Below are 12,412 nucleotides of genomic sequence, written 5' to 3' on the forward strand. Positions count from 1 at the left end.
CAGACACATTGTTTTCTATGTTCTCTGTAGGTTGTGTACAGTTTCTTCAATATTATTATCAAAGTGGGTGTCTATACAGATTACGTGCATTAGGAGAGCGAAACCATTTAGACCTTACAGTAGGTAAGTGAATGGAAGAGCAGTTTTGGATTGTTCTATGTACTGACATGTAATTGTAGTTATGTTTGTATGTTTTACTAACCTTTCAGCAATTTTTCGTTTTCAACTTTTTTTTCCCTTCATTTCCACCTTCCAAGAGTCACAACTTTTCTTTATTTCTCTGACGACTTAACCATATGAGGGCTTGCCTTTTGCAGGACAAGTTACATTTTTAATGCCACAATTTCATGTAACACTTAATGTATTTATTTGTGGGATGGAATGGGAGTGCGAAAAAAAAAACTCTGCCATGAATTTTTGGGTTTCACTTTAACGGCCTGTTAACTTTATTCTACAGGTCAGTGTGATTTACAGGGATCCCTAATTCAAGTTTTAATACTTTTTAAAAATGTTAAAAATCAAAGACAAAAAAAAAAATTCGCTTTGTCACCATAATCTAATATCTGTAACTCTTTATTTTATTCTTTCATCAGCGGGGGTGTGTTGTGAGGTTATTTTTTTTTTCTTTCTTGTGGGGCGAGTTGTAGATTTTTTTTTATATCATTTTGGGTAAGCTAAAACTTTGATCACTTTTTGTTCCAATTTTTGAGTGGAGGCGAGGTGACTAAAAATGCCTCCATGCCTGCCCATATCACATCTTGCATCCAAACTAGAGGCGGCCCAAAAGAGTCCTAGAGGCTCCCAATCACTTACTTATATTAACGTTACAATCACACATAGAAAGTTTCATCTGTTCTGAAGGACACGGCCTGCACAAGTAGGAAAAGAGGTCACAACACACAAGTAGCCTCTGAGAGCCTTTTTATAGGCCAAGTGGAACCACTATTAGGGTCTCAGGTGGCAAGACCGTTCATCTAGTCACACCACAACTATTTCTTCTGGGATAATCCCTTTTTAAACCTTTTTCTTTATAATGCCTGTGCAGTGGGGGCTCAAAAGGAGTACTAAGATGGCAGACCTGGAGGCCTTCATGAGGCCTAGGGCTGCCATAACAACCACTACATCTCACAATTACGTGCCAGAAGGAACAATATTGATGAAGGACTTAGAAATCTTTGAATTCAATAACCTATTAATGTTTTATAATTTCTCCTTTAATATTCCAGAAGGGTTTCAGTCGTGGATGTGGAGAGGACTCACATTTCTACTTCCTTTCCTCTTTTTTGGCCATGTAAGTTGTTTTTCCTATTTTTGTACGGTACTTTAGAGGGGTTTGACAACAGTAGTATTACATGGCATTTAAATTTTGTGATTGTTTAACTTGTCAAAGTTAAGCTACTGAAGCCCAACCCTCAAATGAAAAAAGAGATAAATGGCTACAGATAGGTAGAGAGTATCTGACACACTTGAAAGAGAAGGCTCAGAGGAGACTATTCTTCACCCGCCAGTCCTTTTTTGAGCTAGGTAATCAGTCCAGTAAACTGCTAGCATATATGGCCCGGCAAGAAACTACCTCCCCGCCTATATTGAGGATCAAATCGGCCGAGGGTACGGTGCTCACAGACCCCCAAGATATACTAGAAAGATTTCAACAATTCTACCAAGACCTATATCAGTCCCAGATTAACTATACCTCAGCAGAGCTAGAGAACTACCTAACTAACATAACATTCCCAGTAATACAAGAAGCACATAGATCCCTACTAGATGGCCCTATCACAATAGAAGAAATACAGGAGGCAATGGAGGGCATGGCAAAAAATAAGACCCCGGGTACAGATGGCATACCAGTAGAAGTCTATCTTCAGTACAGAGAGGAAATAACACCACAACTACTCTCACTATATGAGGATATATTTGAGAAAAGACGCCTTCCAGAGTCGATGTTGGAGGCTAATATAGTCCTTATACTAAAGCCTGAAAAGAACCCGGAGGAGTGTGGGTCGTACAGACCTATCTCCCTCCTAAATACAGACTACAAAATCCTCGCCAAGGTGCTGGCCTTCAGGCTGAACCAAGCAATCAAGGATATCATACATCCGGACCAATCCGGATTTATTCCGGGAATGTCCACATCCGATAACATCCGAAGGACCCAGGTAATTACGCAGGTGGGACGGAGGTGGAAGGAAAGCTGGGCACTGGCCTCATTGGATGCCGCCAAGGCATTTGACTCAGTGGAGTGGCCATACCTGATGGAGGTTCTGCGGAAATTCGGGTTCGGGGAGCCGTTCATCAGGTGGGTCTCCATCTTATATACAGCCCCGACGGCAAGAGTAGTGGCAAATGGCCTGATCTCCGCCTCTGTCCCACTTCACAGGGGAACCCGACAGGGCTGCCCACTTTCTCCCCTCCTATTCGCGATTGCTATAGAACCCCTAGCACTAAAAATTCGACAACACGCACTATATAGGGGGATCCGGATTGGTCCCAGAGAAGACAAGATAGGATTGTATGCGGACGATATAATACTCTACATGTCAGAACCCCAGAGCACTTTGCCCTTAGCCGTCTCCCAGGTAGACAAATTCGGGAATTTTTCAGGCCTACGTATCAACTGGCAGAAGTCTACCTTTATGCCACTGAAAGAGGAGGAATGGAGGGTGGGGGAGGTATACCACAACCTGCAAATCGTCCCCCAATTTAAATACTTGGGAGTCTACATCACCAGGGACCATACTCAAAGTTTCAATTTAAACATCGCACCTCTATTAGCGACTCTGCAATTAAAACTAAAAGCCTGGAGCTCCCTGCCACTATCTGTGGCAGGAAGAATAAACCTTATTAAAATGATAATTCTCCCCAAATTCCTGTACCGGCTAGAACACGCAGAAATAACTGTAGCACAAAAATTCTTTAAAACAACTAATTCATTAATAACATCATTCGTATGGGGAAAGGCCAGAGCCAAACTCCGTATGGAAACTCTACAGAAGCCTAAAGAGCTAGCGGGGATGGCGCTGCCGGACTTTAAAATATACTACCTGGCAGGGCAAGTCAGATATATACGTCACTGGCTGTCGGGCGCTCCTCTCCCGAACTCCGAGCACCACCTGATGTACTTCCTTTCGGAGGCATCCCTCTGGATAATCCTGGAAAAACCAGGGCTGTTGACGAAACCAATGCTGCCCATTCACAGACTCGCAGTAAGTGTCTGGAAGGCATGTAGGAAACTGACGGGACAAGAGGACACCCCTCTGGAAACCCCCTTATGGAACAACAGAGCGCTGCCGCATTTATTGAATCTCCCAGACAGACAATTTTGGCTAAATCTGGGAATTACCGCACTGGAACACCTATACATTGACGGGACACTAGTCACCTTCGAGCAATTGCAACAAATGTACGGGGTACCTAGAACAGGATTTTTTAGATACCTGCAACTCAGACACGCATTAACAGCGCAATTCCCAGATCCCAGAAGACCCTTCTCCACGTACCCATTAATAGGTATACTGCGCACACAGGGCCCTAGGGGCCTAATCTCCAAGCTATATACCCACTTGTTATACTCTAAGATCCCCAATACACAAATGGTGGTATTGGAGAAATGGAGGGAGCTGATCCCAACACTGACCGATGAAGACTGGGAGACCGCAATGGCCACCTACACCAGGGTCTCACCAGCCGCGAACAATAAGCTGACCCAGTTATATATCCTACACCAATGTTATCTAACACCAACTAGACTGCATAAAATGAACAGATCAGTAACCAACCAGTGCCACCGATGCCACGCAGCAAACGCAAACTTTAATCATCTAATATGAGGGTGCCCGATGGTATACACATATTGGGAAGAGGTCACAGAATTCCTGACCCAACTGGTGGGAATACCAGTACCACTGGACCCAGCAATGTGCTTACTGGGGATTATAGACGAGGAACAATGGCAACATTATGATAAAATATTCCTCACTAAAGTATTATTCTATGCCCGCAAAGTTATAGCGCTAAGATGGATGGACAGACGCCCTCCGACAATTACAAAATGGCAGAGTATTATCAATACCATCCTACCGTACGAGAAAATAGTCTACAAAAACAGGAAATACCCTGAAAAGTTCGACAAGGTGTGGGGGATTTGGTGCGGGACAACAAGCACAAACTTCACGCAAGAAATGTTCCAAAATTTATTAAGACAGAACACACCCAGACTTGGCAGGTAAAACGAGCAACAAAGCTACGAATATTACAGATGTATATGCCGAGATATTTTGAATAAACATAGAGAAAATGTAATGCACTTGTGCACTGAATGCCGTTAACAGAGAATTTTCTGATGTATGCAAGGTTTAACCATTTGTTAGTGTATGTAAATACACACGGTTTGAGAAATTGTTTATCCATGTAATGTATAATACATGCTGTTTAATAAAACGAGTTTAAAAAAAGTTAAGCTACTGAGGTGCGGGAGGAGGTGCATGACTGCAAGTACAGATGCACATTGTAAGCAATACTTCTCTCCTTAGCCAAGGTCACTGGCAAGATATTCCTGAAGTTTTACCATTACATGTGCTCACACTTTTTGAAGCAATTTATCGTAACTTTGAAACTCATTTTTTAATAAATTATCTGCTTAGTGGTAAGTTTTTAAAACAAGATCCATACCCTCCAACATTACACATACTACCCTGCCTCTGCAGTGCTGCACATTTTACATGTCCCAGTACCTCAATGTGAGCCCGCCAGTGCTGTCCATACCTGTACCAGAGTCCCCTTAACAGCGGCAACAGTATCTTACTATCTTCTATGCTGTCTTACAGTCTGACATGTTTACACCTGAAGCTCGGAGCTTGGCTTGTACCACTTTGGGCTCATTCTCATGGCAGTGCACAACGGGTGTACAGCTTCCTTGTATGGCCTGTGTGCTGCTGTACAAGATCTGTCAGGTGCCAAATGTATGCAGATAGTTTCTGGAGCAATGCTTTTAGGGGAGAACACCTCTGTACATATGGCATCCATGAAATTGGAGGAACAGAGACCTCATGCACTGTTACGGCTCATTACAAGAGACAGTTAATTCTGTAGTGTAAAGCTAAGTGGGTCAGCAGAGGTCCTCTTCTAAACGAGAACTATAAATATTGATTTGATATTTAGTAAATATCCATAAGTGAATACACATTGCACATACCAGCAGTTGGACATTTATGTCCAATTCAATGGATAGGGGATAAATGTCTTAAAGGGGTTGTCCCGTGAAAGCAAGTGGGGTTAAGCACTTCTGTATGGCCATATAAATGCACTTTGTAATATACATCGTGCATTAAATATTGGCCATACAGAAGTTATACACTTACCCCCTCCAGTGTTGGCCTGGATTAGACGCGCTTGCGCAGTCTGCTGCTTCTGTCCCGCTGAAGGGGCCGCTCCGGCGTGCTCGCGCCACACAGGTCTTCTGCGCATGCGCAGAAGACCTCTGCGGCGCGAGCGTGCTGGAGCGGGACAGAAGAGGGCAGACTGCGCAAGCGCGTCTAATCTAGGCAGAAGAAGGCTTCGGTCGGCGCCATGGAGACGGGGACGCCAACACCGGAGGGGGTAAGTATATAACTTCTGTATGGCCAATATTTAATGCACGATGTGCTTAACCCCACTTGCTTTCGCGGGACAACCCCTTTAAAGGGGTTGTCCCGCGCCGAAACGGGTTTTTTTTTTTTTTCAACAGCCCCCCTGTTCGGCGCGAGACAACCCCGATGCAGGGGTTAAACAAGAACACCGGACAGCGCTTACCTGAATCCCCGCGCTCCGGTGACTTCTTACTTACCTGCTGAAGATGGCCGCCGGGATCTTCTCCCTCGGTCCATTGCCGATTCCAGCCTCCTGATTGGCTGGAATCGGCACGTGACGGGGCGGAGCTACACGGAGGCACTCTCCGGCACGAGCGGCCCCATTGAGAAAAGAAGAAGACCCGGACTGCGCAAGCGCGTCTAATCTGGCGATTAGACGCTGAAAATTAGACGGCTCCATGGAAACGAGGACGCCAGCAACGGAACAGGTAAGTGAAAAATTTCTGATAACTTCTGTATGGCTCATAATTAATGCACAATGTACATTACAAAGTGCATTAATATGGCCATACAGAAGTGTATAGACCCACTTTGTTTCGCGGGACAACCCCTTTAAGTGCGAAAAGAACTTTAAGGTGGGCATACAAGTTAGATTAATGTCAGCTGAACACAATGACTTTGGTAGGACCTGTTGATCATCCAATATGTGAATGGGTATATACCGACTCTCCTCTGACAGGGATAGCTGTTGACAACTATCTAAAGTGTATGGCCCCCTTTAATTGACTAATAGATAACGAATATAGGATTTACCCACCTGTAAATGTGACAGGTATGCGTTTATTGCAACCACAATGCATTTATTCAGTTTTTATATCAGGACAGCAGGGTGCAGCACTGAGTCGCAGACCAGGCGTTTTTCATGGGCTGCGATTATTGTATGGTTTGCATGTAGTTGGCTTGTAATTACAATTATTGGTATTTTTTCTCTAGTTTTGGCAGCTGTATAATTCGGTCACGCTGTTTGAGCTGTCTAGACATGATGCATGCAAAGAGTGGCAGGTAATGTATAAATCTTTACGTTCTGCACGTCAATTAACTATTTTTCCATACATGATTGTACCGTATTGTGAACTGTTACAGGGGAATGCTTTTATTTCAGGGAAGTTTTACTTCCGGTGTCTGTGGGTGAAGCTGCATGTGATATCAGGAAGGATGACAGCCTGTGCCTGTCAGTGCGTGTACAGCTTATAGTGACCGGATAGGGGAAAATACAGGCACTTTAATTCATGTTATCCTTCTTACCAATCAGGGAGTAAATGTGCTCCCCAATTATGTTTCACCACATTTTTTGGGGGGGAGGTTTCTAATAATTTCCTGTTTTTTATCTGGACACAATTCAACTGCGCGACTCATATTTTTATTAGCATCTTAATCACAGGCATATTTTTTCTTCTGTTCAGTTCTGGTTTGATGATATACGCCTGTAGACAGGAGCAAAAGTGGCATGTATGAACTCTGCACATCTAGTGCTTTCTGTTTTCAAGGAGGTACTGTGAATCTTGGGCTGGGCTTACATTGAGGTTTTTGTTTACCTTTAGCATGTACAACACTAAGGCCCAATGTCCACGGGCGTATTTGATATGCGAAATCCGCACGGGGCACCCTCAAATCAAGCCACCCATAGGGAAGCATGGGCATCTGCAAATTAATTAAAGCACGCAGATTTCTTTTGCAGACTTTTTGATCTGGAAAACAAATCGCTGCGTGCTCCATTTTTGTGTGGTTCCCACACAGATGGCTTCCATTGAAGTCAATGGAAGCTGTCCGATCCGCAGCACAGCTGCCACTGAGGACATGCCGCAGATCCTGCGGGAAAGCAGATTTAAACAGAAGGAAAACTGTACTGCGCATGTCTGACGGCAGTCCGTAAGGACTATGCACAGTACTGCGAACCTGGAAGTGGAGAAGTCCGTGTGGACGCCACTGCCGGGGAAATACAGGTATGCAGGGCTCACTGGCCGCGGGCAGGGCTGGATTCCGACCCGTCCGTGGACATTGGGCCTAAGGCTGCTCTCACACAGCCCACTTTTTACCCCGATTTAGTGTGGCATTTTTTAAACACTGCGTTACAACGCCTCCATTGATTTTAATAGGGCTTTGCAGACTACCGCCCGAACGCGGTGTTAGATTTTTGAGCGCTGTCTGCTCTATTTTATGCAATTTTAGCGCTTGTTAATGCACCTCATCGCACATCACAATGATGAGCTACGTTAAATACTGCCAAACTGCTGGAAACATCGTTTTGTGAACACATGTGAGTGGCCTAAGGGAACAGTCCAATACCTCAGCATACAGCCACAGAAAAAGAGTGTGGAATAGGGTAGCCGCCTGTGCTATTCAATCCACTGCAGTCCAGAAAAAGCAGTGTGGCACAGGCATCCATTAAATCAGGAAAGCACAACCTTTTTTGGGGTGAGAGACATATTTTCCAGGTAAGGGCTGCAGTAAAATTTAAGTTACTAAAACTACTAATGCTGCAGTCGTATTCTGTTTAGTAGACCTATGTCTCCTCCATCAGAGTCTTCCCCATCAGAGATCCTGCTCCTCCATCCCAGCACATTGTTCACTGGGCTCTGAAGGAAAGTTCTCATGTCACACAGCCATAGCATTGTACGGGTGCCTTCACACCTGTGATTTTCACATGAGACGAGAGTGAGTGAAAACGCAGAATTATGAAACCAATGATTTTCAATAGTTTCATTCCCATTTGTGATGTGGAGTGAAAAAAAATCAGTGTATCCTCTTTCTGCGTTTGTTTCCCTATGGAGCCTTTTTATGACATCACATCGCACGACCCTGCGATTTTTATGCAATGCGTTTTTAACATTAGACTCTCCCATTGACTTTTGCGTGATAAATAGATGTTGTTTGAGACGATGGGTGGTGAATGCCACTGTTGGGCAGCTGTCACTGTTGCTGTTTAATGTGCATGTCAGTAGTGTTACACAGGAGCCAAAACCACAATGTGAATATAGCCTTCAGCTCAGACACGTAGCCACAAACGTGAGTTATGCTTTGTAACATGTTTATGGGAGTTACAGAAAGTGCTGAGAAAGCAATATTCGCCACACACTACAATGGAGAGGGCTGTGCACAAGCACAATCCACTTTGTAATATACATCCTGTTATTGAGTGTGTCCAATGTTAGTCCCCAGCAGCACTATAGTACCGGTGTGGCCAGGGTAAGAGAATTTCTGAGACAGAATGTATGTAGCTTCATGATTTGAGGATGGAGCCGCTTTCAGCTGGAAATGCACTTGTGGAAGTAAAGGGGAAACAAATGTCAGTATTGCACATGCAGAAAGATGTGATCACCCACCACATGAGCCTTTTTGGTTTATTGCCAGCGCCTTCACATGAGCAGGTGATCGGAAAATGAACTTTTTTCCCTGATTGTCTGCCCGTCTAAGAGGGTCTTTGGACAGGAAAAAGCAGTGGCTAAAATGAGTGTATAATTTAATAGAGCTATAATGTTGAGATTTTTATTATTGCAGGGTTAATTTGCAGTTGTTTTTATATATTCTACTTTAAAGAGACCTACTAATAACCCTATTAACCCTATAAGCTAAGCTTACTGCCTGAAAGTAGGTGACCCGCAGAGTTCGGGAGGTAAGTGTTATACTTACCTGCCCTGTCGTTCCCCCGGTGTCAGTGCTGAAAGCATCCGCTCAGTGCGTTAAGTGGCGCTGCGAAGTATTTCAACCATTATAGAATTAGGACGGACGACTACTTGGCAGCTTCACTCAATGCATTGACTGGCGACTTTCTGTGCTCTCTCCAGGGGAAGGAGTATAACATGGGTAAAATTGGCTTCTACCTCATTGGGGGTTTTTGCCTTCCTGTGGATGAACATCAGGGTGAAATAGGTTTAACTGGATGGATATAAGCTGAAAACCACCCTAACATACTCTGTTACTTACATCACCGGACTCAGCGAGTCACCAATTTTCAGCCAATGAGATTATCTTATAGGGCTAAAAGTAGGCGACAGGTTCCCTTTAAGTAAATTGTGATTCACTGTTTGTCATAAAAAGCTCCAGTGAACACAAAGGGAGTCCATTGATTATCAAGGGCGAGAGGTTTGAGGACTTTGATTTATCCCACTTCATAAAGTTCATGGAGCCGCTCATGGTACCAAGCAGCATGAATCACTGCTAGCGGGTTGTCCTGCTAGAAGTCTGGCAAGGGTGGAGCTAGTAGGGGCTCCAGATTGGGAGTCCTTGGGGCACACCTAGCTAGTACAAACACTCAGGATGATACGGCTCTTACAGCTGCAGTGAGTGAAACCTACAATCAGGAAAGCATTGCATCATTGTACATGGATAGTTAGGCCGCTCTCGCACACAATGCTTTTTTTCAGCGTTTACTGTAGTGTTTCAAACGCCACACTAAACGCCGTAGAACGACTCCATTGATTTCAATGGCACTTTGCTGACTAGCATTTTAACACAACTTATCACCCTTTGTAATGATGGTGTGTTCAATGCTTTCGAACGTGATCAAAACACGTTAACACGCCACAATTCAATCACAGCGTTTTAACAGACTCCTGTGTGAGAGTGGCCTAACCGTACAGATCGGGTATTTATTAGAAATAGATTACATGTTTAATTCGATTGAGGGGTGTTTTGTACACTAACAACTATTCCACATATAGACAACCGTGCTTGTAATAGACTATTGCAACTTGCTTAGTATTTAATCCACTGTTCAATATTTAGCAAGATGGATCTTTGTAGAACTTATTGGGGATTTTCGGTACAAAGTCTTACGTAAATACACAGTGCAATCCATCTCTTGGCACGCTGTCTCTCACGTAACATAAGGGCATACAAATGTTCAATTCATCTCATTTCTTCATTTTTGCTGACAAATGCAAAAAAATGGTTTAGTTGGGGCCAGAAACTTTTCTTAGGCTTCATCCACACATTTCTTTGTGGCATGAGGATAGGGCTGGTTAAGGATAAAAAAAAAGGTGGTGGTGGTTACACGCAAAATGCTTTTAAAAAGCTATATCTACAGCTTGCTTCACTGTAAAAGTAAAGCCACTGACCCAAAAAATGTGTAAATTTAATTTAAAAAAAAGGTATCAAAAAGAAACCCCACTGCAGGGTTTAATATTTCTCTGACTTACAGGTGACATCTAGACTAAGGCCAGCTCACATGAGCCTTTTCCACCACAAAATAGCAAAACTTTTTTCCCGTGTGCAAATATGCAGGGCACGTGCGCGCAACAATTGCAGTAAAATATGCAGACATGTGCAAAAGCACTTGTGCCTTTGTGAAACTGGTCTATAGGTCTGTGTGAATGCACCCTAAGAGTATTTCTGTCTGCGAATATGCAGTAAATTCCCAGGCTGACAGGTACTGGTGCATTGTGTCTTTCTGCCTGCATAAATCAGAAACAAAGTAAGATAGATTTTGTATGTTAATACGCAGGTTTCCTGCATAGTTACACACTGCCATCGATTTCATTGGACTTCTACAATGCATAATATGCCCCAATAGAGGACATGCCATGTATTCGTATTTGTATCACGTGATGTGCAAGTGAGCAAACCCATTGAAATTAATAGATACTATTCACTGCGTAACCCGCTGCGCACATGCTCTCAGTTCACATATGCATTCTCTCTGCTTTGCCCAGGACTGGCACCTAACTTCCATCACTGCTTTTGGCCCCTATATGAATTGGACAGCAGTCGGGTCTGTTAGGTGAGAAGATTCTCATCCCTGAACAGCAGTGATATCATTTAGGGCGTCACCCTGGCCAATGATTGCCGTCATTTACAAAAGACCAATGTTTAATCCTTGAACTTAGGTGCTAATGTTACTTGAGTGGCATTCATAGCAGAACATAATCTGCACTAGCTGTTTAGTAATTTGGTACATTTCACTAATCCTGAGTTACAGCTTCTATTTCTCTCAATTCTATAGGTTTTTGTACTGGCTCTCACTTTTCTGGTACTTTTCTTGGGTAACTTCTTGACAACTTTAAAAGTGGTCCATGCTAAGTTTCAGAAGAACAAGGAGAAGAAACCTTGATGATTATGAGAACCGGGACTTATTGACTGTTACTTAACCAATGAAATACACTACAAATGAAAAAGACCTGTGGGTTAGCCATCTCTTCCAGCTTCCACCTGAGTAATCCTCTCACGCTGCTTCCTGGTAGAGACGCCAGCATTTCAAAAGTATAAGATACCTTAAGCTTTTCCTGTGGCGTGAGAACTCCTAATGTGCCATCAGGGACGGCAAGACCCACTCATAAGCTGCCTGCAGCATTTACTGCACACAACTGACGATACTTGGAAAATCTAGAATACCGGGATATGCATACAAGTCCAACTACTTCTTGTGATCAGCCATGCAGAGACGGACTCTTCTGCTTTGTGGTTTAATTTGTTTCTTCAATTAGGGAAATTTACACTTTGAATACTTGACAACTGAATTTATGTGAAAAGGGAGATGGCCTTCAGCGAGGCTGTGTGTGCGGTGGTGATGTTTACAGAAGCATTCAGTACATGTTGGAAATATATTGGTCATGACTGGGAAATGGGAAATAAAAATGCTAAATATTAGACTTTTCTGAGTGCATTAATAGACAAGATGCCTGGAACATTTACTGGCGCTCCATGTGCGGCTTAGGGCTAATGCCCACGGACGGATTTCTGCCGCAGCCCCTGCAGTGGAATAACGCAGCTATTAGTTTCTATTGAGCCTAATAGCTTTCCTGCCGGTCGGTGCTCACGTGTGTGATTCTGCCACGGATTTCTGCTGC

At 43.6% G+C, this 12,412-nt stretch overlaps 1 protein-coding gene across 1 annotated transcript in view; it reads left to right on the forward strand.

Moving 5' to 3' along the window:
- Nucleotides 1-12,212, forward strand: part of TMEM120B (transmembrane protein 120B) — a 44,476-nt gene extending 32,264 nt beyond the window's left edge. The window contains exons 9-12 of the mRNA XM_066603288.1: nt 31-123; nt 1,227-1,291; nt 6,561-6,629; nt 11,569-12,212. Of these exons, the coding sequence (XP_066459385.1) occupies nt 31-123; nt 1,227-1,291; nt 6,561-6,629; nt 11,569-11,676 (335 nt within the window). The 3' untranslated portion in view covers nt 11,677-12,212. The remainder of the gene's footprint in view (nt 1-30; nt 124-1,226; nt 1,292-6,560; nt 6,630-11,568) is intronic.
- Nucleotides 12,213-12,412: the final 200 nt, after the last annotated feature.

This window comes from Eleutherodactylus coqui, chromosome 5 (assembly GCF_035609145.1).
Source record: "Eleutherodactylus coqui strain aEleCoq1 chromosome 5, aEleCoq1.hap1, whole genome shotgun sequence".
Lineage (NCBI taxonomy): Eukaryota > Metazoa > Chordata > Amphibia > Anura > Eleutherodactylidae > Eleutherodactylus > Eleutherodactylus coqui.